The sequence below is a fragment of the Oryctolagus cuniculus genome, chromosome 10 (assembly GCF_051225735.1).
Source record: "Oryctolagus cuniculus isolate XC-2025 breed Fujian yellow rabbit chromosome 10, ASM5122573v1, whole genome shotgun sequence".
Lineage (NCBI taxonomy): Eukaryota > Metazoa > Chordata > Mammalia > Lagomorpha > Leporidae > Oryctolagus > Oryctolagus cuniculus.
This window is the reverse complement of record NC_142876.1, coordinates 111,742,568-111,770,249: the sequence shown is the minus strand read 5'-3', so window position 1 is coordinate 111,770,249 and position 27,682 is coordinate 111,742,568. Positions and strand designations below refer to the sequence as shown.

The 27,682-nt window shown below is 61.9% G+C and overlaps 1 protein-coding gene across 7 annotated transcripts in view; it reads left to right on the top strand.

Moving 5' to 3' along the window:
- Positions 1 to 26,496, top strand: part of MGLL (monoglyceride lipase) — a 95,391-nt gene extending 68,895 nt beyond the window's left edge. For all 7 annotated transcript variants that reach the window (XM_051852608.3, XM_089305602.1, XM_051852607.3 and 4 more), the window contains 5 exons: positions 7,353 to 7,489; positions 8,697 to 8,807; positions 16,293 to 16,382; positions 21,943 to 22,158; positions 23,767 to 26,496. In XM_051852608.3, the coding sequence (XP_051708568.3) occupies positions 7,353 to 7,489; positions 8,697 to 8,807; positions 16,293 to 16,382; positions 21,943 to 22,158; positions 23,767 to 23,892 (680 nt within the window). In that variant the 3' untranslated portion in view covers positions 23,893 to 26,496. The remainder of the gene's footprint in view (positions 1 to 7,352; positions 7,490 to 8,696; positions 8,808 to 16,292; positions 16,383 to 21,942; positions 22,159 to 23,766) is intronic.
- The last annotated feature ends 1,186 nt before the right edge of the window (positions 26,497 to 27,682 follow it).

The window sequence follows — 27,682 nt, the reverse complement described above, 5'->3', positions numbered from 1 at the left end:
TGAGGAGCAGGCAGATGAGTGTAGCAGAACCCTGCCCTCGAGGGCAGCTCTGGCAAACACGCACCCCGAGCCTCCTCCCCGAGTCCGTGCAGACCTCACGCCCACGGCGCTCTCCTGCCCAGTCCCGCTAGACTCGCTCGGAATTCTCCGCGGTGCGGTGCAGGGGGCGGCCTCTGCCCACCAGCCAGAGCTGCTCATCTCCCCGCCTGTCAGGGCCTGCGGACGGAGGGAGGACTCCGATTGGCTCCTGTGGGTGTGAAAGGACGACAGTGGCACCTGCAGGCAGTGCAGCAGGTGCCAAGGAGTGGGGCGATCTGAGGCTGTCCCTGGGCGACTCGGCCTGGTGCAGGGGTGCAGACGTCGCAGCAGAGGGCCTGTCGGGTCAGAGGCATGGGCGGGAGGGCGGGAGAGTGTTGCAGGGACCCGCGGGGAGGCAGGGGTGTGTGGGGCGTGGAATGTGCAGCAGAAGGAGCCTGTAGCACGGGCTGGAGTGTGGGTGCGCTCGGAACAGCACGGGCAGTCTGGGTGCTGCAGGTGAGGAAGAGGAGGTAGATCCATGTGGGCTGGCTTGGAATGGGGAGGGCTCGGGGCAGGGAGAAGGATGACAAAGACGTTACAAGTTAAAGGGCGTAGGGGACCCAAGAGGGCAAAGGAGGAGACCAAGGAATCTAGGAATCCCAAAGGTTGCACGTCAGGACAGCATCAAGGGCGAAGACGGTGGCCCTTTGTGAGCCTGGCACAGTTGGGAAGGATCCTGGGGCCACGTGAAGTGGAACCCAGAAGGAGAGCTGATCTCAGAGGCGTCGTGGCACAGATGGGGCGTGGGGTGGGGGGTGGGGACTTCCTGCCTGGCCGGCAGCTCTGGAAAGCAGACCCGGGGGATGCCTGCGTTAGGGCGCCAGTGGAAGCCTGGGAGTGGTGCACACAGCCCAGCGGGAGTGCACGCAGCAGCCTAGGTTCTGCACATAGCTGCACGTGGGCTGCCCTGTGTTGCAGGAGCAGTGCGGGGCTGGTTTAGGACTGAGCCAGTCAGGGGAGCTGGGCGGGAATCCATAAACAGGGGACACTCCAGGGAAGGGAATTTTAACGTTGGGCCACGGTGGCAGGGCACTGTGGCAGAGGGACAGAGGACGTCCCTGCTGGGATGAGCAGGAAGGATCCCCGCGTGTGACAAGACCACGTGTGTGCTGGATGCCACTGAACTATGCGCAATGTGGCTGATGTCCTGTGACCTGAACGGGACCCCTGCTGGAGGGAAAAAAACGGACATGGAACTGGAAAGAGATCCCTGCCTCACACCCCATACCTAGACAGGAAGCGACAGGTCCAGGATGGAACACACAGCCAGGAAACCAGGCCTGGAGCCGGATGGTGGCGAGGAGCACACAGCGGCATGGATCCGCGTACTGCCGCAGAATAGCTCGCTTGAGCACACGTACGTTCACATCAGCGTGCTGCTCTGTGTGTGTTACCACAGACAGAGACAGCGCGTCCCAAAGGACTCAGGGAAAACAAGGCCCAGTTCCTGTAGAACCCTGCAGTGGGGGAGGCCGTTAGGATGAGGCGGGTCCCAGGGTCTGCTACCTGTAAGTAGGAGACAAAAGCCCTGGCGCAGGAGGGGACCCACAGCAGGTGGAGGGGTGGGTGGCAGAGTGGGTGGGTAACGCAGTGAGGAGATGCACAGACAGGGAGCTTTATTATTTCTACAGGAAGAAATGCTTCTAGGAAAACCCAGAAAATAATTCCAGTGACTAACCGTAGAAACAAAGCAGGGAGGCAGAGGAGACGGGGGTGGAAGGCAGACTGCACTGGGGAATCTTCTTGAAGACTCTGACTGCTAGACTAAGTAGCTGTTTACATGTTTGGAAAAGCAAATTAAATTGAGAAGCTGAAAGGCAAAACTTAACATCCGAAATACAGTTAATTTGAAATTGATGGATCTAATTGCCCATCTAATTAGTAACATGTGCATACAGAGAAAAGAATTACCACCTATTTATAAGAACTTGAACTTTGGACACAACGCTGTGGCCACAACTGAACTGTATTTGAAGGATAAAAATAAATACAAATGCATCTCCGGCCTCGGCTTCTCTCGGTAGGCTCACTGTTAATGACGGTGATGGTATTGTAGGTTTGAAGCCGTGCTGTGCAGTGAGGGTCCCTCACGCAGGTGAACCCATTCCTGCTATTGGGAAGCAAAAATTTCAGTGTTGAGAAAAAGATAAAATATGAAAGCAAAGAAGGAAGGAAAAACCATAGAACATGGCTCTTACAGTTTTTTAAACGTTCTTACTTACTTGAAAGGCAGAGAGAGGCAGACAGATCTTGCATCCCCTGGTTCACTCCTGAAATGTTCCAGCAGCTGCAGCTGGGCCGTGTTGAAGCCAGGAGCCTGGAACTCAGCTCGGGTCTCAGATGTGGGTGGCAGGAACCCAGGTGCCTGAGCCGCGTCTGCTGTCTCTCAGGATGTGCGTTAGCAAGAAGCTGGAATTAGGCATAGAGCCAGGACTCGAACCCTGGCTCTCCAGTAGACAGCGCAGGAACCCCACACTGCACCTAACCTTGGCCACAAACCCTAGAACTTTTTTTTTGACAGGCAGAGTTAGACAGAAAGGTCTTCCTTCTGTTGGTTCACCCCCCAAATGGCTGCTCAGCCAGTACACCGCGCTGATCTGAAGCCAGGAGCCAGGTGCTTCCTCCTGGTCTCCCATGGGGTGCAGGGCCCAAGGACTTGGGCCATCCTCCACTGCCCTCCCGGGCCACAGCAGAAAGCTGGCCTGGAAGAGGGGCAACTGGGACAGAACCGGCGCCCCGACCAGGACTAGAACCCGGTGTGCCGGTGACACAGGTGGAGGATTAGCCTAGTGAGCTGCGGCACCAGCCAACTCTAGAACTTTGATGTTTTAACAGGAAATTTTGTTACTCAGCTTTAAAAAAAAAAAAAATCGGGTTTTCCAGCTCAGCTGAAAGGGTAGAGGAGCGACGGCACCTGTGGCACCGAGCGCCCCCAGTGTTGGCGTCTTCATTTGTAACCCCCTTTGCGCACTCACAGGAGCTGGGCCCCTGGGAAATGCTTACCTGGTCCGGAGCAGGGAGAGGATGAAGTGAGGCTGGTGCCCCTCTACCAGAGAATGAGGCGCCGGTGGCAATGAATGGGAGTGCGGGGAGCGGCCAGCGACAACGCGGGAGAGAACAGGTCCAGAACATGGTCCGTGTGAGGACAACAACCACTGAATACAGCCCACGGAGCGCCTAGGCTGGTTCTACAAACGAGCCGTAGAGACGGCAGGCGGTCAGGAAGTTTCCATCGGGACTAAGCGTGAGGCGAGCTCAGGGAGTTATTTTTCGTTTACTCAGGGAGGAGCATAGTGGTAGGGGATGAGGAGCATGTCTTAATTTTTAGAAGTGTTCAGGGGTGAAATGTTATGCCACGTATGACTTATAAAACTTCTGTTTGGAAATCAAGTATACAGAAAGGTTTCAAAAATAGTAGTAATAAACCCAGCAACGCTTTGTGTCTTTTTTTTTTTTTTCTAAGATTTATTTACTTGAAAGAGTTTCAGAGAGGTGAAGGCAGAGAGAGAGAAGGTGCGGGGGGGGAGGTCTTCCATCTCCTGGTTCACTCCCCAGATGGCCACACCAGCAAGAACTGGGCTGATCCAGATCCAGGAGCCTCTTCCAGGTCTCTCTCTTGGGTGCAGGGGCCCAAGGACTTGATCCATCTTCAGCTGCTTTTCCAGGCCATAGCAGAGCTGGATCGGAAGTGGAACAGCCAGGACTTGAACTGTTGTCTGCAGGCAGTGGCTTTACCTACTATACCACAGCGCTGGCACCAACCCTGTGTATCACTGAAATTTTCCAGTCGTTGAAATCCACAGCTTCCTTTTGAATGACAGATACACAGCCAATAAAGTGGTAACAATCATCGAGGAAAGATAGTAGGGCGCTTACAGGGACCTCCTCCACTTCTGATCCAGCTCCCTGCTAATGCACCTGGGAAAGCAGCGGAGGATGGCCCAAGTGCTGGGGCCTCTGCGCCCATGTGGGAGACCAGGAGGAAGCTCCTGGATTTGGCCTGGCCCAGCCCCCATCATTGCGGCCATTTGGCGAGCGAACCAGCAGATGGAGGACTTCTCTATTTCTCTGTGTGTCTACTTCTCTTTGAAACTCTGCCTTTCAAATAAATAAAAATAAATCTTAAAAAAAGATAGTGTAAAAACCAGAGTTAAAGAGCGCCAAGGTGCGCCATCAGGTGACCTTGGCAAGGTACCCGTCAGGGTACACCGTGCAAGGGAGCCTCAAAAAGTTCTGGGAAAGTGGAATTAAAAGATGAGCTTAATTTGGTGCAAAAGTCTTCTGAAATCTACACATAGTTTTTTCATAATATGCATTTTTCCATGAACTTTTAAGACCCCCTCCCGCTTATGTGTGTACTTTTTATTTATTTTGTCAAGGTACAGTTGTCCTATAATTCCATTTCCCAGGCGCCCTGGAAGTGCTTTGTGTATTCCTTTGTGTTGACAGAGAGGGGCGGGGATCGGGGTGCGTGTTTGTGTTTGTGTGGGAAGAGCTGAGCAGTAAAGAGCAGAGTTCGGGGGAGGTGGGGATGGAGGCGTGACAGGCTGCGCAGGTGCCCCTGGGAACGCTGCTGGGATGTTTGAACCGTGTGTGCGCGTTGTATGTGAAAATGCAGTTTTTAAAAGGAAGAATGAATGAAGTACAGAAGGAATCCAGCAGGCGAAGGCAACAGAGCAAGCCTGGTGAGGAGCCCCTAGACATGGGCGCCCCTCTCCCAGGGGCCGCTCAGGGAGCCGCGCGCCACGAGCCGAGAGCCAAGGGGGTGGAGGCGGAGAAAAGCTCCTTGGATTTGCCCAGCGGGCAGCTGTGGGGACCGAGCAGAGGAAGGGGCACCACCTTTCCAGGTTGGGAGGAGGCCGTGGTGGGTATGGATGACCCTTTGAAGGGGGAGAGAGAGGACAGAGGGTGACAGAATGAAGGGGAGCTGGAGGGCGAGCTGGCCAGGGGTGGCCAGGATCAGGCAGAGGGACCGTGCCCCGTCGGGAGCCTGCCCAGAGCCCGTGGCCCGGGAAGCCCCGGAGGTGTGGGCGGGAGGATGAGGAGGGTGTGGGGTTGAACTTTGGGAGGGTAGGGACTGCTGGAAAGCAAGCCAGCACGGCCACTCTGTAGAGGAGGAGGCTGGGGTAGCCCGCGGAGCCTGATGCTGGGAAGTTCAAGGTGAGGTGGCCGCGCTGGCAGAGGCCTTTGCTGGGACGTGCGTGGTGGAAAGAGCAGAAGGGCCTGTGGTGTGTGCGTGGCAGACGGGGTGCCGAGCCAGCCTCGTGTCAGAGGCTGCAGCCCCCTCCCGATCCTGCGACCTTGGCCGCCACATTTCAGCGTGGGTTTGGGCAGGGACACCAGAGCAGGAGCAAAGCGGGGCGTAGAGCCCAGAGCTTGCCTGGCGTTGCTGGGCTCGAGGGTCGTGTTCACGCAGCCCGCAGCAGGTGGCACGGAGAGGGCCAGCTATAGGCTGTGAACATTCCAGGTGCAGACTGGGCCGCCCCTCAGAAATCCAGCACAGGATTGTGACGCCGTCCTGCATCCGCTTCTGGGTGCTCGTTCCCGAGAATGGAAGACGCGGCCCCCGGGAGGTGCACGGCCGTGGTCCTAGCATCACTGCTCGTGAGCAGGCAGGAGGAGGAACCGCCCGGCGTCTGGGCTGCGGACGAGCGGAGGAACACGACGTGGTGTGTTTGCAGAGCAGAATGTTACTCGGCGTTAAACAGGAAGGCAGACCCAACACGTGCCTCAGGAATGGAGCGCAAGGAGGGCGCCGCCTAGCCCTCCTGGGGCTGGGCGAGCGGGCTCTGGGGAGTTCAGGTTTAATTGCCGTGCCGTGGCTGCTGTAACGAGCTCCAGAGACCTGGTGGCTGAAGCGCCAGCAGCACCAGTGTCTCCAGCTTCCAGAGCTGCAGCCGGCGTGTGGTAGGGCCAGTTTTTTCAGGGTGGTGCCAGCGGCCGTCTTCTCGCCGTGTGCTCACGTGGCCTGCTCTGTATCCGGCTTCGATCGACGCCCACTACTAGGGCCTTACTTGAACTCCATTGCCTCTTTGAAGAGCCTGGTTGCAACCACAGTGACCTCCCATGATCCTCAGGGCAGGGACTTCTGCACCTGGATTCGGGGAGGGCACCGAGCCGCCGCCGCACACTGGCTGTGCAGCTTTGGTTAAGGAAGACTGTGGTGAGGGGTGCATAGCGCCGTGGACGTGCTTGGTGCTGCTGGAAGAGCCCACTTGGGACACCCGCATCCCACCCTTGGAGGTCTTGGGCTCAGTGGCCAGCTCGGCTCCCAGTTCCGGCTTCCTGCTAATGCGCACCCTGGGAGGCAGCAGGTGATGGCTCAAGTACCCACCCCCCACCTGTCGAGCCGCGCAGGGGGACGGCCGGCCCAGGTGCCGGAGCAGGCCAGAAAGGCGTCTCAAGGCTGACCACAAGGAGCGGTTCTGAGTGGGGGTCTGGGCAGCGGTCGGTTTCAGGCCGTGACAGACGGCGATGACTGTGGCTGCTGTCCCAGCCCCCTGGTGGGAGAGCAGGAGGGTCGCTGGGTGAGGCCTCCGGCTCCCAGCAGGGAGGGCCTGGGCAGGTCCTATATGCTGTGGGGCCCCCGGTCCCCCCACCATCTCATCAGGCTGCCCCCAGCTGTTTCTATAGCTACTGCCGACCTCCAGCTGGGGGACAAGTGAGGCAGCCTAAGGGAAGAGCAGAGGGGAGGTGCACAGCTCCGGCGCTGATGGATAAACGCCCAGCAGGAGCAGAGGGTGACCCAGTTTTGCGGCTGCTCGGTTGGAAGACTTCAGGCAACCATGCTGGAGTTGATCTTAACCCAGCTCTGTCGTGTTACCTTCACCTCCCGCTGCCAAGTGAGGTGACAGCATACAGCAGGGTCCCCGCTGAAGGCTGATGCCGAAACACGGCTGGGAGCGTCCAGCACCTGGGCAGACCCAGCGGAACTCGGAGCCTCACTGGCGTCCTCCGGGCCACCCTGCGGGGCGGCGGCCAGGCTGAGGCTGGCTGCACACCTGCACTCTCTTGCTTCCTGGGGACCTGGGTGGCTGGGCTTCGTGGTGTCCACCCCGTGGTGTGGCAGCCCCTGCCTGTGTGACCCCGGGCAAGTTCCTTAACCACTCATGGCCTTTGTTTGCTAACCCGTGAGATGGGAGAGGGGTCCCAACGTTCACGTGAGGTCAGATAGGTTGATGGAGTGGCTGTCGTCACTGGGAGGGGGGCCACTGGGCCTGGCACGGGCGACCTCACAGTAACCATGCGCCTCTCTCTCCTCCGTTCCCTTCCAGTTGGCCATGGGCAGAGCCAAGGAGAGAGGATGGTGGTGTCCGACTTCCACGTGTTCGTCAGGGACGTGCTCCAGCACGTGGACCTCGTGCAGAAGGACCACCCCGGCGTCCCCGTCTTCCTCCTGGGCCACTCCATGGTAAGCAGCCCCAGCTCGTGCCACGCCTGGGGGCGGGTAGGGCCCTGTCCCCCCAGCTGCTGGCTCCGCCCCCTTGGCAGGCTCCGCCCTTGCAGTTTCCAGGCGATTTTGCAGGTAAGCCACAGGCCGGGCTCGGGGTCCTGGAGACAGCCGCGGGGAGAGCCCAGGCGCTGCCCCCTCGTTACAGGTCGGGGCTGCGGGCTGGGCCGGGACGCGGCAGCCTGTGCTGCAGAGGCCTCTTGGGAAGCTGATCCTTTTCCCAGATTCCTGTGGTCCCTTGGTGCTGTTCCCTAGGAAAGCCACCAAGAGCCACTGCTCAGGGTGGGGCTGGCTCACGAAGGGCCCCAGACCCCCCACGCACTCGTGTCAGAGTTGAGCAACTCGAGCTGGGGTCAGGAGTCCCCGTGGACACCACCCTTCAGGATCATTCAGAATCCTGCTCGCCTTGGCACACATCAGAGCCCCCTGCGATCAGCCAGGGCTCAGCTTCAGGGCAGGGGTGCTCACACTGGCTGCCCCTGGGCCGGACAGGTTGGCTGGGAGAGGGTCTGGGGACATGTCATGAGGACGGGGATTCTGCCCCCTTTCCCACTGCCTGGCTCCACCCTGCATTTCTTAGCTGCCTGGGCCTGGTGAGTGTTTGAGATGGCGACAGCACTCGGCTTAAATGACCTCTGAACCCCAGGGGACAGGCAAGGCCTCCCTCCTACCTCCTCCATTCTTGAAGTGTTTTTCTTGGACCCTCAATTTCTGAGACTTTCACTGAACCAGGAAAAAGGTGTTAACGATCTATGATTATGATCCGTTTACCTCCCGCACACCAACAACATAAGTAAATAAACCCGAAGCACAAACACACACGTGTCACCTCATCATGTCACCTCCTCAGCCTGCGGGGCAGCCGGATCCCGGGTCTGCCAGCTTTGGGCTTGAGACACGGCAGGACTGTGGTGCTGACACAGCCTGGAGCCCCTACTTCTGTCTCCTTGAAGTGCTTGCTCTTGGGAAACACCAGGGGGGTAGAAACACATGTGGTAGATTGGTCGCAGATCAGATTTATCCTTGGCCAGATGCTGTGTGTTGGAGGGGAGTCCCCCGCGGGGCCCGGCCGCAGCTCAGCTCGGGACCGCCTCCTCCATCACGTGTGTGAGAGATGCGTGCCCTGGCCGGTGCTGGACCGCGGCAACCCTGCCCTTCTGCCTTGCAGGGCGGTGCCATCGCCATCCTGACCGCCGCAGAGAGGCCGGCCCACTTCTCCGGCATGGTCCTGATCTCGCCTCTGGTTCTCGCCAGTCCGGAGTCAGCAACAACGTTCAAGGTACAAGGTCCTTTCCGCCCTGTGCAGTCCCCACCGGCTCCCTGGCCGTGGCGCACCCATCTGGAGTCGGAGCCTGACGCAGAGGGCCCAGGTCTGTCCTTGGGCTTCTGGCGCCGTCGGGTAGCAGTCTGGACAAACGCCAAGGCTTGCTGTCTCGTCCACATTCTGTGCATTCTAAAGTCAGCGGTCTCCTTCCCCAAAGACACAGAGCAAGGTGCCTTCCTGTTAACTCACAGCTTGTTGGTTGGGTTTACAGGACGGGAGGTTACTGGGTTGGGAGCCCTGCAGGGCGCTGTTTGCTCACCAGGTGAGCAGTGGGCAGATTCCTGGCTGCCCCTGGCTGTTAGGCGGAGTTGTCTTCCCTCCGCCCTTCCCTGGGCGCATGCAGCCTGACCCAGCGAATCCACCGTTTGCTCTTTCCGGTGATGACGGCACTTGCTGTCAGTGCGGGGGCTCTGGGCTCCTCCCGGTGGAGTGGTGAGGCCCACCCAGCCAGGTTGGCCTTGAGAGCAGAGGCCTCGGCACAGATCAGGATGGGAGGAGTCCCCAACCCCAGGGGAGTGAGGGGTGGGTCCCAGGGCCTGGGCAACTGGGCAGCCGTCACCTCACAGGCCCGTCTCTCGGTCTTGGCCTCAGACGACAGCAGGGCCATTTAAACGGTGGCCTCTAGGCCCCCCATTATCCCCAGGGAGCTGACTTCCAGGGGTGTGGCTCTCAGTGCTGGGTGGGTCAGCAGGCGGGGCTTGTCAGGGAACAGCCCAGGGCCCTGGGTGCCACCCGTGCTGTGTGGGTGGGCCACTTTGTCATCTCCCTGTTCGAGGGGAGACATGGCTCCATAATCACTATGACTGTGTCCTGTGAGGCCAAGGGATTCGTGGTTCTCATCTGAGAACAGAGCGAGCCAGGCAGGGTCACAGAGCAAGGGGAGGCCCTGCTGGGTGCCAGGCACCGCGTGGGGATCTGGGAGCCCCGTGGGTGACACGCAGGTGCGCTGACATCCACGGCCTGTACTTTGGGGAGTTGTGTTGTATTGTATTGTTATGTTTTATTATTCATTGGTTTGGAAGGCAGAGAGAGAGAGCACACTCCCCTATCCTCTGGTTTACTCCCAAGTGCCTGCAGTGAAGCCAGGAACTCAGTCCAGGTCCCCCACGAGTGGCAGGGGCCCAGCGACTTGGGCCATCACTGCTGCCTCCCCGGGTCTGCATTAGCAGGAAGCCGGAGTCGGGAGTCAGGGCCAGGTGTGGCACCCAGGCACCCGCCGCGGGATGTGACTGCTGCCTTGGCTGCCAGGCTGAACGCCCGGCCCGTGACCGGTGTCCTGCGGCTGGCAAGGCTTAGGGAGCATGAGAGACTTGCAGGCGTGACGGGACCGAAGCCAGGGCTGTCGCTCCCTGTCTCCTCTCCTGGAGGAAAGTGGACGCTGACAGAGGATAGTTTTCCTTAGAGAAGAGCCAGGGAAGTGGGGGCTTTTCAGGTGAAGTGCCCGGGGGTGGGGGTGGGGCGATGGCAGCTGGGCCGGGCGGTGGGGCCAGCAGGGGTCCTCCCAGAGTCCCCTGGGGCTCCTGGGCTGGCTGAAGGAGGCAGCACTTCTGGGCAAGGCCACCCTGGGTGACCTCGTGCTCATAGATCAGCATGTCACATCAGGGGCCGGCTGTCCCTGGGGAACGCAGTCCCCTCTTGTTAACCAAGACAGATGAGGTTCCGGGGTGGCCCCCTCCTCACCCTGAACTCTTGCTGGGCTGAGTCTGGGACGTGCTGGTCCTTCTGCCCCACAAGACTCGGCTGCTGTGTACATCTTCTGCACGTCTGACCACCCGGCTGAGAGTCTCACATTTCAAAAAAAATTAAACAATTTTTGAAAGATTTATGGATTTGACAGAGTGACAGGGGCAGGGAAAGACATATCTTCCATCTGCTGGTTCACTTGTCAAATGGCCACAGTAGCCAGCCTTGGGGCCCGGCTGAAGCCAGGAGCCAGGAACTCCATCCGGGTCTCCCGCATGGGTGCAGGGACCCAAACACTTGAGCGTTTTCTGCCGCTTTCCCTGGTGCCTTAGCGGAGAGCTGGACGGGAACCAGGGCTGCCGGGACTCAAATCGGCACTCAGATAGGAGATGCCAGCGTCACACAGTGTGGCTGCCTAACTGGCTGCAGCGCAACGCTGGCCCCTAATTTACACTTTAAATTGGTTTGTGGCTTGGGGGCTGCCATCGGCCACAGCACCTGTCCCGCGTGTGCCGCCTCGGCACCCCGTGGCCGCGCCTGCTGTGCGCGTTGGCCGTCACTTGCTGGCTCTGGCCCTTTGGGTGGTGGTGCTTTGTCTCTGCGAGTCTTGTCTCTAGCGGCCCCTCGCGACACCCCTTGCTCATCGGGGCTTCACCAGGGTCCCCCTGCAAGGCCGGGCTCTGGCTCCGGAAGGGCAGGTGAGGTTTGCTCTTGGGACCCTCCGAGTTGGAAGATTCCAGAGTCTGCCTCTTCTCCACGTGTTCTGGACGAGAACGCCAGGCCGCGGTCCGGGGGCTTCCCCACGATGCACCGTGTGCAGCCGCAGAGCAGAGCCCCCTCCGGGCCTCAGGGTGCGCCATCCGGGGCTCTGCTCACAAAAGCCCTCAGATGTAGCTTCCTGGTACCAGGGCCCCCCGTCGTTCAGCCCCCCCCACCCCCCAGGGTGATGCCGAGTCTCGGAACAGACAGGCAAGCGAGGAGGACCAGCCCCCACCCCTGAGATGGGAGAAGGCCGGGTCACTGGCACCCTCTAAAATCCCACTGCCATCTGGTTCTCTGCCCGGCGTTCATCTTCCCCAGGCTGAGATATATTTAGCCCGGAGAAGAGACAGCGAGGACAGCGGCTGGGGCCCCGGACGTCGGCTGTGCTGAGAGAGTGGTTCCCCGGGAAAGTGGCAGCAGCAGCAGTTCAGAAACAAAACCCCAGGGCATCACAAGACCGCGCTGGCTCTGAGCTCCTGGCGTGGGGGTGGACTTTGTCCGTCTCGTGCCCCGGGGACAGAGGCTCCTCACCGCTGCTTGCCTGGGACAACCGTCAGGAACCAGGCCCCCCCCCCCCCGGGAACCTCGGGGAAGGCACAGAAATCCCCCTGAAGCTCGTCGCCCCAAACCTCCCCTGCCTGCTGCCTGGGCCTGGTACTAGCACACCACCTTTGACCTCGAAACAGGCCTGGGGTCAGCCTCCCTGGCCGGTAGCCACTTCCCTCTGACTGTCACGCATCTGCTGTCAGTCTTGAGAATCCAGAAGGTCTCAGGGCAGCTGGGGTGGGGGTGGCGGGGGGTTGGGTGGAGTGTGGCTAATTAACCACGCTTTCAGCTCCAGCGAACTCAGACCCAGGAGCAGGGAACTCAGCCCTGGCCTTGCCCTGGCCCACTTGGCTGCAGCCAGGAGCGGGTGGGAGTTGGTTGACCTGTGTCCTGCAGGCAGCAGCTCTCTCTCTGAGCTGGGGGCCAGATTTCTGGACAAAGTGAATTGCAGGAAATAGCCATTGTCCCTGCCAGTCTCCCACAGCCCAGCTCTAGGGAGCAAGTGCCGGGTCCTGACCAGTGAAGGTCACCGGAGAAGGCACAGGAGGCCGTCAGGTGCACGACTGCCTTGGGGTGTGTTTTCCCTCCTAAGGAAGCCTGGGCTGGCCCCGAGGGCCCTTGCTGTGTCACGGGTGTGGCTGTCCCGTGACCCTTGTCCTGTTTGGTCCCTTCAGAAGGTGTGGAGCCCTGAGCTCCTTGCGCACAGGGCGGCTGGCTGGACCCACATTGGGAGAAAGTGGTAATGACCTTTCCCACAGCGAGTCCCTCTCTGGCCGCGGCTTGGATGTGAAGGCAGGGAGCTGGTGACCTTTGCAATCAATAAGGGTGTTGGTGTGTGTCGCCGGCACTTAGGGTGCTCATGGGGGTGTTGGCCTCAGTTCTTCTTGTCTGTAGGAGACATACACTTTCCCCGAGTCTGTTTTGCATGGATTTGCTCTGGTATTCTGTTCTCCCAGGGGTACGTCTCGGGCTTCTCCTGGGGGCTGGAAGCTGGAAGGGGGAGCTGGTCTCCTGTTACACTCTGAGCGGTCCTCGGAGGTGGGTTCCATGGTCCCCAGATTACAGAAGGGGACACTGAGGATCCCAGACTGTCCAGTCAGAACCAAAGCCCACATCTTCACCCGCCAGCCTGAGTCTGATTTCTCCATGACGTCGCCAGCCCCTTCCTGGGAGGAGTGGGGTTCACTGTGAGGTTTGGCTCCCAGTTGCCCTCAGGGGGGGTCTGGGTAGTGTCGGTGCCATTGGGTGCTCTGTGGTCATAACAGATCTGCCACCTCCTGCCCATGTGGTGGGCGGAGCCAGGTTCCACCTCGCGGAGGGGTCCTGTCCAGGGACTCCCCTCTCCTGAGCCAGGTTCAAGTCCTCTGCCGACTCCCATAGGATTATCCAAAGATGTTGAAAGTCTCGGTTGAAAAGACAGAAAGAGCAGTGATGGTTTGCACCCCACTTCCTTTAGGGGTGAGCACTCCCTCCCCCTAGATGTCCTCTGCCTTCTGGGCTATGGTGCAGCGTGCCGCTGTGAGCCCAGGGAGCAGCAGCCGCTGGTCGGCTACGTCAGTGCTGGCCTGCTCGGGTGTGGGCTCTGCCGAGACCCTTTGCTTCCTAGCACTTCCTCGCCAGGTGGCTGGACCCCACTCAACCCTGCAGTCTCCCTGCGCCCACCATCAGCTCCTTCCTCTGCTAGGTCTTCCTCCTCCCCCGGGACCCTGGCCTCCCGTGTGAGCCGTCAGCCTCTTGAAACTGACAAGCCTTAAAGACAGTGGGGAGTGAGAGTCTGTGCAGCACTGGATCCCAGCGTCCTGCCCCGGGATTGCTTCCCCTCTTCCATGGTGTTTGTGGAGAGAGAAGCTAACCAAGCACCTGTTTTTTTGTTTTTTTTTTTTTTTTGCTTTTTGGGGGGGGCTTTTTTTTTATTTTTTTATTTTTTTTAGCTATGAGGTCACTGTGATCAAAAGCTCTGCCTTGACCCAATGGAGTCCTGTTGGAAAAAAGGCCTGGAACTGGCTGCGCAGGGTTAGAGAGCTGGAGGTCAGGGCTGTCCCAGCGTGTCGCGGGAGCTCCTTCAGGGGGCAGCTTGGCCTGCGGAGACGCCTGCCCCGTCCCCAGCTGTGTGCGTCAGTACCGCTTGTGCTCTGGCTGCACAATGCAGTCACCGAGGGAGCTCTTACAGAGACACAGATGCTGGGACCCACCCTGGGCCTGGCCACCCAGCTGCCAGCTGGGGTCTCGTGAAGGTGCAGATCCTGACCTGTGAGCCCAGCGTTGCAGGGGCTGCTGGTCTCAGGACCACACTGGGAGCAGGGAAGCCGTACACTCTGGCCGTGGAGAGCAGCACATGGACAGGCTTCCTGAGAACTCGGGGCCGTGGGTCTAGATGTCGCCTCGGTGGCTCCGTCTGCCTGCGCCTGTGCTGTGTTGGCTTGTCTGTCTGGGCCTCTCCCCCTGCCTCCCCATGCACTCGCACCCAGGGCCTCGGCAGCCATCTGCAGCCTTACTGTTCTCAAGGTGGCCTCCCTCGGGGCTCAGCGCTGGGACACACAGGCTATGATGCGTGCATATGGTGTTCCTGGAGGGGATGAGCCCTCGTCTGCATTTGCAGTTGGACCACCGTTGCTAGGACACCAACATCTTGGCCCACGCTGTGGGCCACTGCAGCCTCACCAGCTCCTCTAGGGGGCGCCAGGACGATTGCATGCCGGGTAGTGGGGAGGAGGCAGCCAGTCCAGCAGTAGTGTCGCCATGGTGAGCGGCGGCAGGGGACACATCACCCCACCTGTGCACAGCGTTCCCGTCAGCATGGTGGTGTGTGCACGCATTCATCATCCCAGAGGTTGAGTTGTTGTTTTAGAGGGGACGTCTCCATGGGAGGCGGCTCACACACCTCACAGTTACCACCGCGGACTGCAGTTGGCCTTCGCCATCCGGTCACTGTGAGTCTCTCTAGGGTGTTTGCAACGTCACCCACGCGCCTCCTGACGCATTACTCTGAATGTAGCCTGCTGGGTAGCCACGTGCGACTGTATCCAGATCCCAGGGGGCAGATCCCAGGATGCTGAGGCCCTCGCCGTGTTTGTCCATGGAGCTGGTCCACTCTCCATTGGCCATATGGCGCACAGGGGGCTTCTTACTCACTCTGCCTGACTGCTAGTGGTGGGGACGAGGGTGGGGTGAGGCTGCCTCGTGCCTGTACAGGCCTGGACGGCCCCAGGTCTGCAGGGGGTACAGTGAGAGTGTGCCCCAGGACCCGTGAGCACGGCCACGTGCTCAGATCCCTCCGTGGCATCCACAAGGAAAGAGACGGGGCCAGCCCCACCCTGGCCCTTGCCCATTGGCCGCAGGTGCTGAGCCCCGCCGCAGTCTCGCCTGTGGAATGAGGATCACCACTGCGCCCCCAACCTGGGATTTTTGTGACGCTTGAGAAGACCTGGGACCCCGTGCCGTGCCCGACACGCCAGAAGCTGGTCCTCCGGGGACCGTCGGTGCCCCTGCCCCAGCTCCCTGCCTGCCACTTTCTCGTAGTTCTAATTCCGGCTGTGGTTTCGAGGCTCACTTTTGAAATAGCACCCCCCCCACCTCCCTCAAGTGTGTGCACACGCTGTAGAAATGAAGACAGCCCATTTCTGAAGGCAGACGTACGTGTGAGATCCGGGCTCTGCGTCTCCCCGGAAAACGTGTGATGCAGAAGGAGACGTGGGGGAGGGGCGGGAAGGTCTGAACCAGCATCGGATTCAAGTTCAGCGCCCATGTGCTCAGCGTCCCCCGCATGCCAGGGCCTTTGCCTGGGGCATCACGACCTGTCCCCAGGGTCCTCCGGGGAGGCGCCGAGGTCCCCCATGGCGGCCAAGGACACAGAGGCTCAGCCATTCCCCAGGCGACAGAGCCCGGTGTCAAATCCAAGCCTCTCCCCTCCACCACACTCTCCTGGTCAGGCCGCTGACTCTGCCTGTTGCCAAGGCACCCTGCACCCCTGGGCCAGGCACCCTGCACCCCTGGGCCAGGCACCCTGCCCTGCTGTGTTTTCAGTAGCCCCAGCGTTGGGTTCAGGATAAGGTCATGGCTGGGGTTAGGGTGAGGGCGGCTGTTAGGGTTTTGGTTAGGGCGAGGGCTCGGGTAGAGGTTAGAGCTAGGGACAGGTTTAGGTTTAGCTCCTGGGTCCTAGAGCTCAGCCTAGAAGCTCCTGCATGTGACTGGAAATGACTTCCAGTGCGTGATCACAGGGCGGCACGCACACCTCTAAGCAGGTGAGGAACAGACACAGGGCACATCTCCCCTGCCCCGCCCCGCCCCGGGGAGCCGAGCCAGACGGGGGAGGCTGAGTCGGAAGGCAGCCTCCCGGGGTGCCGGGTCTGGGGCGAGGAGCCCGGCTGACCGTCGGCTGGGGCGCTGCTCTGCCCACCTTCCCACGGCTGCTGGGCGGACTCACAACTCTCATTTTCGCTTCCTGGCTAGGTCCTTGCAGCGAAGGTGCTCAACCTCGTGCTGCCAAACCTGTCCCTGGGGCCCATTGACTCCAGCGTGCTCTCCCGGAACAAGACGGAGGTGAGAATCTGCCTGGAACCCTGGGCGCTTCCGGGCCGGTGGGCTGGGGAGGGCAGCAGCCCCGGGGAGAGACCGGAGCCTGGGCTCTGTCCTGTGTGTTCTGTCCGTTTCCTGAGGCTGTGGGACGTGGTGGCAGTACAGGGAAGGCACAGACAGCGCCGGCTTCGGGTGGGGTACGGAGAGGGATGGTCGTGGGGCGTGAACTGTGTCCCGGGCACGCAGAGCTGCTAACCGGAGGACGCTGTGTCAGCCCCGACTCTAGGGGTTGTAAGCGACAGAAACCCAAGTCAGAGCAGTTGAAGCGAAAGGAGGGAGGGATTTACTAGTAACCAAAACAGGAGGCTTCAGGCGTGGCTGGATCCAGGGGGTCCGCGTCCTGCTCACCGCCCGTCTGTCCCAGCTCCCACGTGCGCTGGCTTGGTTTCATTCCTACACAGGCTCTCCCCAGCCGGAGACAAGGGCACCAGCGCCCTGCCTGAGCAGCCTGTTTCCAACAGGAAATCTCAGAGCGATGCTTACTGGGTGCTTGTCTAGACCTGGGTTACTTGCCTAGGAAAGGAGGTGGCATCGGCCTCACAGGGACTCAGACTGAGGGGTGGGGGGGGGGGTCCTTTGGGACAGTGGTACTAGAGAAAAGAGGCCCATACTGCAGATGAGCAAACTGCCCAGAGGGGGAGAGGACTTGCCTGGGGTCCTCCTGGGAATATGTGGAAGTGGTCTCCAGCCCTGCTCTGTGGGTGGGCCAGGGTCCCCGCAGGCTTGCAGCTCGTGGTTGGAAGGCAACCCTGGGCACAAGGGAGACGCCAGAATCCTCCTAATTCAATCAGTTTGGACACCCTTCTGCCTCGGTTCCCCCTCTTGTCTCAGAAGGCAGAAATCGCTAAGACAACGGGAGGTGGAGTGGCTCAGGCAGCTGGGCCGTTCCTGGCTTTCTGTGCCCTGTGGGACTCTGGCTGCGTCTTGAAATTGGGCCGCCTGGCCCCTGCCGCTGCTTAGCCGAGGCGGCACGGAGGAAGGAGGCTCTGTGGGTCAGGGTCTCTAGGTCTCCAAGGGACACAGCTGAGGATCAGGTAGGCAGGGGAGTCCAGGAGCACTGGGCCTGCAGGGAGCCAGAGAGCGGGTGTGAGGGAGGTAGACACAGAGAGATGGCTGGGGGTGCCAGGTCTCCCATGTGGGCAGCAGGGACCCAAGTACTTGAGCCACGGCCATTGCCTTCCTGTGTATGCACTGCTGGGTGGAATAGCCCAGTGTATGAGTCCAGCTCGCCCCCTCGTGCCTCCTTATGCATTTGGAAGTGACAGGTGGTCTTGCTGGGCCTCGGGTCTTCAGTGTGTCGGGGGAGGGGGGCGCTGGTGGATGGGAGCTGTTGCCCCAGCTATGAGACGGGGCTTGTTTAAGAGGGGCTGGGCGCCGGTCAGCAGTAGCAGGGGGAAGGGCTTTGCCTGGGCCCTGCAGAAGGGAAGAGGTCCCGGGGAGCCAGCGACGCCATCAGCACGGAGGGAAGAGGGGGCGGTCACCAGGAGGAGGCCCCTGGGAGGGTGAAGCAGGGGCAGGATAGGCTCCACAGGCAGCTGAGGCAGGGCTGTGCAGGCCGAGGGGCATCTGGGCTGGAGGAGCAGGGCGAGGGGGTGGGAGGCGCGTTCACGGCTTACTCGGGGCCTCCTAGGGCCTGGCCGGGAGCAGGATGGACAGAGTGCGGGGGACAGACATGCTGACCAGCCTGGGCCCGGGCTCAGGGCCACGGGGGGCAGCCTGGGGGTGGGGGGCCCTCCCCTCCTCCTCTCAAGTCCCAGCCGGGAACTGAAAGAGGAGCAGGCGGCGTGAATTAGAACGGGAGCAAAGGGTCAGAAGAGCCCTTGGAGGTGGGAGACGCAGCCCGCACGCGGAAGGGGGCGTCTCCTGCTTTTTCAGACAAAGGGTCCCAGGGTTTCTGGGTTTCACAGGTGTCAGTGGGTGGAGCCGTGCCTGCTGCCAGAGGCAGTGTCCGGTTTCCCTGTGTTGGAAGCGGCTGGGTTAAGAGAGATCTAAACAGTGGAGGAGGGAGGTGGGGTCCCTGGGGGGACCGTGCAGCCAGGGGGGAGGAGGGGCAGAAGAACCCAAGTGAGGGGCACCGCAGGATGTGAGATGGCTGGGGTGCAGTGAGGGTGCAGTCAGGGAGCACACGGGTCTCTGCCCAGACGGGCTCCCAGGCCCCCTGTAGCTGGCTGTGAAGGGTGGTGGACTCTAGCACGCCCCCCAGGTACCCTGAAAGGCCCATGGAGACACCTGCCAGGCCCACGCCCATCTTCTCTGGCAAGCGCCGGGGCCCTGCTCTCTGGGCAAAACGCAGCACAATAGGGCTAGGGTGCTCGCGGAGGAGCTGGCGCACGTCGGTCCTCGTGGTGGCTGTGGGCCTGGCCTGCTGTGTGGGGTGGGGTCAGTCCCCTCTCGCCCCATGGAGAGCAGTGTTGGTAGCAACAGGGCTCACATCACAGACTTCCTGAGAAGGTTAAAGGGGCAAGTGGGCGATGAGGCCATGCACCCAGCGCTCACGGAGCTCCGGGCTCAGCGGGCAGTTCGTTAGCAAGACTCTAATGACCAGGCGGTCCTGCATCTCTTCCTGGAGCAGGTTTTTGAAAATTAGCAGGTCAGGGAGGTGAATGGGACAGGCCGTGCCTGCCTTGGCTCAGCCAGCAGTTGGGGAATTGAGTTTGAGGGCAGCGTTCGACACGCAGAAGCCCCGGCTGACGTGCGGGGCCCTGGCTGTCAAGAGCAGCCTCGCAGAGAGCCCCGGGCAGCAGGGGCCGTGCCGGTGAGTCGCTAACGCACGCACGGGGCCGGGCTGGGAGTCACAGGTTGTGCAACTGGAAACCCAAGAGGGGCCTCGGTGGTCTCCTCCGTGGGGAAACTGAGGCCCAGGAAGCTGCAGGGTGGAACAAGACTCCACGTTCCCCAGACTCCAGTTACCCAGAGCAAGGACGCGGTCACTTCCGGATGATCGGCCGGGCTGCTGCTTGAGGCTGTGTCCCCCATGGGCTCTGTCCTCAGTGGGTGGGAGACTGGTGGTCCAGACGACACAGGGGGACAGTGGGGTCCCTGCTCCTGATTTTTCATTAGCTGTGTGTGGGATCATCGTGGCTCATGTGCAGCTGGGGGGAATAACGTGGAGAGTGTCTGTGTACCCCAAGAGCTGGTTCCCCCAGCAGTCAAGTCTCGCACGGCTGCAGGATGGTATCCCAGCCAGGGTCCGGCCATCGACACAGGCCACGGAGCACTTCCCTCCCCATGTATGCTCGTCACCCCCACCTCTCTCACCCCCACCTCTCACCCCCTCCTCTCTCACCCCCTCCTCTCTCACCCACACCTCTCTCACCCCCACCTTTCTCACCCCCACCGCCTCCTCTCTCACCCCCACCTCTCTCACCCCCATCGCCTCCCTAGTCCTGGCAACCACAGGTGGGTTCATTTCTGTGTGAACCGAGGTCAGCTTTGAGGACTGACTTCCAGGATCTGTGGCTTTGAGCGGGCTCACTTTGCCAGTCAGTGGTCTAGCCTGGGCTTGGTCTGGGAGGTGCAGGCAGAGCAGGACACATTCCTGGCGTTTGGGAAACAGCGGGCCGCTCTGTGGACGAGAGCTGAAGGGCGAGTGTGGGCCCCCAGGAGCGTGCGTTTGCCCACGTGGCCCCCTCTTCCTTCCTGCCCCCGCCTCCCTGTGGCTTGCATCAGGGACCTGCTCTTTGCTCCACACATCTGCTGGCTCCTTCCCCGGGCCCAGAATAGACCGCTGTGTAAACAGGACCTGCGTGATGGGGACGTGGAGAACGAGGCCAAGAGCTGGAAGCTGCTGGGCCACCAGAGCAGTTAAACCCCAGCGCAGTCCCCGAGGGGCCGGGCTGCCTGGGGCGTTGGGGTCAGCCGGGCAGAGCTTCAGGCCGCTCCAGGGAGGAGGAGGTGGTTACAGCACACAGCCGCAGGGCCTGCCCCTGTGTGTGCAGTCTCCCGGGAGCCCTGGGGGAGACAGGGCGCCGTCGGCCCCGGGAACCAGCCAGCCTGCTGGGACTGAGCCCTACACAGCAGCCAAAGCCATTACAGGGCTTTGCCTTCTGGCTGACAGTTCTTATATCAGGGCAACAGTGCGGCCCAGCTCATAATCTAACAGAGGGGAGGGGGAAAGCCCCACCCAGAATGCTCACTTCCGATTGGCCAGATGTGATCATGTGACTGCAGGTAGCTGCAAGGAAGGCTGGGAAATGTAGTCTTTATTGAGTGGTGGAGCACTCCAGTAAACATCCAGGGTCCTAAAGGGGGAAACAACAAGTTGGGGTGACGAGTGACGGCTCGTTCCGCCTCTCCATGCCTCAGCCTCCTCACCTGGGTGAGGGCAGGGGGACAAGGTCGGTGGGCTGTGACACAGAAAGCGCTCCGTGCTGTGCATGTAGGAAAGGCGTAGGAGAGCTCGCTGTCCTCGCCTGGGTTACTCAGGGGGCCCCGGCACGGAGCGGGCACAGGGAGCGAGCCTGGTAGGTGGTGCTGCCGCGCTGTTGGTATCCAGACTCGGCCCGCCCCCGGTCCCTGGCCGGCTGGCCCTGGACTGCCCACACACTGCCCTGGCAGTGTCGTGTCCTCAGCCCGCCGGACAGATGGCCTGGCCCTGCGGTTCACGCCAGCTCAGCTGCAGGAAGTGGCTAATCCGCCTCGTGGGGCTCTCACAAATGCTCTGGTCGGCGGAGCTTAGTCCCTTGCCTGGGAAGGCATCCAGGGATGGCAGGGGTGGCTGCAGGACAGCCTGTCTCCTGCCAGCGGGGATCTGGAATATTCTGTGAGGCTCGGTGGGGGGGGAGCCCCTGCCCTGGGAGGATCTGAGTCAGTCCAGTGGACGCCATGATCCCTGCTGTCCCCAGGCCCTCCCCAAAAACCCTCGGGCAAGGGTGAGGGACGTACCCATAAGGGCCTGAGAACTGTCTAGAAATGTCTTAGCCATGTTCTGTGGGCTATGCAGCTCAGCCATGGGAGGCAGGAGGAGGGAGGCCCAAGGAAGCCGTGACCGGGTGCCAGCGTGGCTCCAAGGAAGGCAAGGCCAGGTTCAGAGCTGGGGGTTGGCGTCGAGGGCCCAGCCTCGGGGTCCACCCCCTGACCACAGCCCAGGCCGGCCCTTGGCTTGAATCCCAGCAGGCAGGTCCCGGCCGGGCCCCCAGTGGTTTCTCACCATCTTCCCCCAGGCAGACAGGGGAAGGAGCAGTGGGCCCTTCGGCTCCTGGGAGTCCCTGTCCTCCAATGGCAGCAACTGAACACACACGGTGGGTGGTGACTTGTGTTCTGAATGTGCACCTTGGTCCTTGTCACCAGTCCCCAGGTGACACAGTCGAGCAACCCCATACCCCGCATTTACCTAGCATGGGGCATTACAAGTTACTGTATTGACGTTACTGGGGGTTGCAGGCGGAAATGTGTGGGTTCCATGGGACGCAAGCATCCCCCGGAGCATGGGGTCCCCATGGAGACCGGCAGGGGAGTGAGGCAGAGCTCCCAAGGGGTGGGGGTGGGGCACTGACAGGACACTCGCCCTCCCCCTCCCCTGCAGGTGGACCTGTACAACGCGGATCCGCTCATCTGCCGCGCTGGGCTCAAAGTGTGCTTCGGCATCCAGCTGCTCAACGCCGTGTCGCGGGTGGAGCGGGCCCTGCCCAAGCTGACCCTGCCCTTCCTGCTGCTCCAGGGCTCCGCCGACCGCCTGTGTGACAGCAAAGGGGCCTACCTGCTCATGGAGTCGGCCAAGAGCCAGGACAAGACGCTCAAGGTGAGTGGCCGCACGGCCACCGGCCAGCACCGGCCGGGCGACGGATAAGCAAGGGGCTGGGGCATCGGCCAAGTCTGAGAGCGCTTGAGCCGTCTGGTGAGGGCTTCCCATGTGTGAGTGCAGAGAGAAGGAAGACGCTCAGGGACAGGACCCACCGCGGGGCGCTGAGCAGAGGAAGCTCCGGGGAGGGGGCCTGGCCGAGCCGCCTCACCTGTGGGGCCCGGCAGAGCCTCCTGGGCCAGGGGATCTGCAGGTGCTCGCCCTCAAGTCCAGGGCCTTGGGCAGGGGGTCAGGACTGGGCCTTGGGGTCGGTAGACAGAGGCAGCAAGGGACGCACTCGGAGGGGCCCTGAGATCACTGACGTGGTCTGGGATCCAGAGGGACGGGCCTTGTTGGAGCCGCACACAAGCCCCGTGCACCCTTGCACCCCCACCCGCTGCGTGCCGCCCTGCTGCCCCTCCCAGAGCGATCCCCTGGCCCCTGTCATTCTCCCTGCCACTCAGCCACTGCTTCTGTAAGTCAGGTATGCAGTGGGCTTTCACTTTGTGCCAAGGCCTCCCTTCCGCCGAGCCTAGTGGGCTGGACAGGAAAGAGGAGTGGATGGCCTCTGGTGAAGGAATTCGAGCAGAAGGGAGGGGCCAAGGGGACACGGGGGCCTGAGAGGTGACAGTGGACGAACATTCCAGACGCAGGGCAGGGCCCGAGGCCCGGGCCATCTTGGCATCGAAGAGCAGCCCACGGAGGCCGGGGCCTGGGGCCCCAGTGGGAGCAGGGAGGCCAGTGTGGAGGCTGGTGTCCGCACCAAGGCCAAGGGCGCAGGCCCGGCCTGGAGGGAGATGAGGAAGGTGGGATCAGAGCAAGGGAGGATGAGCCTGGGGGTCTGAGGCAGCCCACCCCGGGCAGGGGAGCAGCAGCTCGAGGGCTCCGTGCTCAGTGGCCCCTGGCACTGTTACAAACGCAGAGGCGGCCCACGGCGCAGCAGGGTCCCAGAGTCCTCCACCCGCGCATGGCTTTCAGAGCCACAGGACGAGCGAGGTGACAGGGAGTGAGGAGGAGAGAGAAGGCCGTGGCTGAGCGCTCGGTGCAGGCCAGCCACGGAGGTCGGGGGCGCTGTGCACCTGTGCTGAAGGAGCTGCGGGCAGGGGAGCGCCTGGCCACAGAAGCCCTGTTTCCAGGAGGGAGGTGGGACTGAGCCATGAGGAGAGAGGCCGAGAAGTGCAAACCTGAGCGCTCCGGGGCCCCTGCTGTGGCACTTGGAGCTCTTGGAGACCCTGCCACAGACGATCTCCATGGACCGCAGGGAGGGACAGTGGCTTGGGAGGGGCTGAGCCCCCCACGGAAGACTAGGAAAGGAACACCCCTACAAGACTGCTCTGGAGCCGGAAGCCCAGGAACGGCTGGTGTCTGGCCAGAGCTGGGGGGTCCGGGGAGGTTCTGGAACAAGCCGGAACACTGCGGTTCGTTCAGACCTCAGCCGATCAAGGCCGTGGGGCTCGCGTGATGTCGGCCTGTGCCGAGTCCTTGGGGTGTGGGAGCGGCGCTGGGGCCCCCACCTGCCCCATTTTCCGATGGGGGGAAGCTGATTGCCTGTGTCTCCTCTAACTGCAGATTTACGAAGGTGCCTACCACGTTCTCCACAAAGAGCTTCCTGAAGTCACCAACTCCGTCTTCCACGAAATAAACATGTGGGTCTCTCAAAGGACAGCTGCGGCCGGGACCGGCTCCGCGCCCTGAGCGCCCTGGCCAGGTGACCGGCTCACGGTCTGGGGGGGCAGGCGGAGGGAGGGCAGAGCTGGCTTCTCAGATGTGGCTTCCACACACGCACACACACTCACACGGAACATGACACAACCACCACCAATTGGAGGAATCACTAGCTCAATTGGATTTTTTTTTTTAACCAAGAAATACGTTTCTGTCACCCTAAGGCTGCCAGGGGGCAGGCACTTTATGCAAAAAAGAGAAGGGGTCCCAGGCCACGTGGCCGAAGGGATGGCTGAACCATGAGCCTCGGCCCGCCTCTCCCAGTCCCACCAGCTTCCCTGGGATTCCTGGGATGGTAGGCTTGGCCGCACTGAGACCTGCCCTGCCCCCTCCCAGCTCCGACCCAGACTGGCCTGGCCCTGTGGCCTGCTTGCGGCCATGTGACAAGGTGGCCGCCATCCGCATCCAGGCCAGTTCCCCCAGGTGCCTGTGTGCCCCTGGAGGCCGCACTTCTGGAGATGAGCAGCAAACAGTGGGCTCTTGGAGCCTGAAGCCCCGCTTTGGGGTGGGGGGTGAGGTTGAGCCCAGAGATGGAGGCAGGCAGGAAGCCTGGCACCCCCTTCCCCAGCCCTCGCACTCCTGTGGGGGACTTGGGTTGCCCATGTTGCACTGCGTAACTAACCCAGCGCCGGCGTGACTAACGCCCCCTGCTGCTGGGGGATTGCACTGCGCCTGATACAGAATGTATATTCAGAAGCAGACACTGCTTTGGTGGGCCCGGGGGTGGGAGCAAGGGGAACTGGAAGGGAGCCCCTGAGCGGGAGACAGCCCAGTGCCCCTGAGCCTGGGGGGACTTGAGAGCAGGGGCAGTCCCAGCCCCGCAGGACAGTGCCCAGGGTCTCAGTGCTGGCAGCACAGCTCCCTCTAGTGGCAGGAAGAGGGAATCATCCATCCCAGTGGCTGTCCAGGCCGCCCTGCCCAGGCAGCACGGAGCACTCGCAGGGACCCAGCCCATCCCTGGCCACAACAGGATGTGCCGAGCGGTCCTCGCCCAAGACCATGGCTGGCACTGGCCAGCCTTTCCCAGATAAGGCCCCTGCCTGACCTGCCCTACTCAGGTGCCCGCCCCGCCCTGGCCCCGCCCTTGGCCTCACTCAGCGCCAGCAATAAACGGGGCCCACGGCCCAGTGCAGGCCCACTTCCACCTTTCCAAGGGGCCTTGCTGTTACCTCAGGAGCCTCATGAGAGCGCAAATGTGGCCCTGGCTGGGGGTGAGGGGACGGCTGCTGGGTGCTGGCAAACCCCACGGCCCGTGACGCAACCCGGGGGCCCAACCCTGCCGCAGAGGCTGGGCGTTGGGGGCGTGGATTCTGTCCCCTCCATGGCCTGCTCTTCTCTGGACTGGGTCTGGGTGCCCAGAAAAGGAAGAGACTGGGGTCAGGAGCTGGCCCGCCTGCCGGAGGCCATGCATGGGGGTTCCCTTGTCCCTGCTCCTCACAAAAGGCCAGCCCTGCATGGCACAGAGAGGCCCAGGTGCTGCAGCAGGTCCCCAGCCCCACCTCGTAACTCTGGCTTCTTGGGAAGACAGAGCTCTGAGAATGTGGGGAGCCCCACCGTGCCAGGCCTCCACAGGGATGTGCCTGCTCTCGGCGGAGGAGAACCGGGACCCCACCACAGACCCTGAGGGGCCCCTGCAGTCAGATCTGCCACCCCTACCCCCAGCTGGGACAGTGCGGGCCACCCCCGGTCCCCGTGCCGCCTCCCCAGAAGCACAGGACAGCAACAGCTGTTCCTACACTAGACATCGTGCACTAGGGCAGGACAGCCCTTACAGACGTGCAAAACCTGTCATGGCGACGCGTGTGCTTGAAGAACCCCCAGTAGCAAACCCCACGGTCTGAACCCAGAACGGCTGCCTTCCTCTGTAAGTGGGCAGGGGGCTGCGGTGGCACGCCTCGGGCAGGGCCCCCGGAGCTATGCCCTGTACCCTGTCCTGAGCAAACCGTGAGCGCCCTGAATCCAGCCTTCGGGACCGGGAGGGCCCCAGGCTGGCCTCAGAGCTGCTGAGCAGCTGGGGTTCTGAAGGGAATACGGCCGCAGAAGGCTTGGCTTCTGGATGGGAGTGGAGGGCGCAGGCCCTCTCTACCTGGGTCACCAGGCCAAAGCCCTGATGCGAACACGGCACCTTCCCAGCATCCCCGAGGCGACGCGGACCCACTGGGGAGAGATGCTGCCTGCATCAGCAGTGGCACGACCCCCCCAGGCCCCCGGCTGAGATGGGGGATGAGCAGATGGCCACCTCCCCCCCTCCCAGCACGACCCCAGGCTCTGCCTCAGTTCCTGGCTGGCGCTGGGGCTCGGAGAGCGAGTGCTGGGGGACACTCGGTGAACCCACTGGCCTGGGCCTCCCCACGCGCCTCCCGGCTCCCACTAGCTCCTCTGTCTTCCCGATCGCCAGTGTAAACCTGTTAGATGACCGTGATCTTCCGAGCTGTCCGCCACTCTGTCACTGTCACCGCGGCACAGTCCCGCCTCCATGTGTACGCCGTAGGCGGGGAACGCGTTACCAGCTTCGAGCTGTTCCGAGCACCCATGTACGCCACAGCTTATCGTAATAAACAGGTGTTTTCTGAAGGGGTACGTCTGTCCCGTCTGTCCACGGCCTCCGATGGCAGCGACGCCTCTCCGGGGCAGCACCCAGCACTCCTTCCAGGCCTGGGTCGGTGCGTGCGCGGTCTCGTTTGTTCATTTATGTGTGTGTATTTGAGAGGCAGAGCAACGGGAAGTTCCAGCTGCTGTTCACTCCCCCAGTCTTCAGCAGCCAGAGCTGGACCAGGCCGAAGCCAGACCTCGAGTCTGCCAGCGGGGTGGCAGGCCCCCAGCCTGTGAGCCCTCGCCGACTGCCTCCCAGGAGGCACGCTAGCAGGGACCCGGCCGGGAACTAGGCGCAGGACCTGCACCGGGCACGGCGAGAGGAGATGGGAGCACTCCCCACGGCGCAGTTTCTCTGTCCACACTGGGGCTTGTGTGCCCGGCAAGTGGGTTCATCCGTGCACCGATTCACAGGCTGTGGTGCCCGGCCTCCGTGGCTACCGGCTTCGTCCACCCTCCCACCTGGCTGCCTTAGGTCGCCGGACCCCTCCGCGGCCTCGCTCCACGCCTGCCTCAGCGGCTCTGCCGGCGCAGCGTCTCCAGTCCTGGGGCTCCCGCAGGACAGCAGCCACACCTCCCTTCGGCTGGGGCCGCGCCAACTGCACTGTTCCTGGGGCTCCCAGCGCACTGTGACACACCCCCCCCCCTCCTGTGTCCACATGGCACCCTCGCAAAGCCTTCCCCACCCTGGTCCCTTCCCTGCCTGTCTCCAGCCCTCCTTGAACCTCTGCCTGCTTCCAGAGGGGCCTCCAAAGTGTGTCCAGCAGGGCACGGGCTGAGGGACGGAGCCCGGGTACGGGACTGAGTGGGTGAGTGCTAGTGCAGGGGAGGGGAGGGGAGGCGGTGCGGACAGCGAGGGAGGAAGCAGCCACTGCAGGGGCCTGCGGCTCTGCTCAGCGCACACCAGGGGCCGGACTGGTATCAGGGTGCAGGCCCCACGCGCCCAGGAACAGTGACAACCGAGAGGTGGCAGGGATTGAGGTGGGACCCTGAATGGGGCCATGGCAGTGGGGACATGGAAGGGTGAGGGGCAGCAGCTCCAGACGAGGCAGACTCGGCAAGGCGTGGTGACCAGGTAGGGGTGAGGGCAGAGGGGTGGGGAGAGAAGAGACGCAGAATGGGGTCTGGGGTCCCCCGCGGGGCTCGTGCTGGCTCAGGGTCCCTCCTG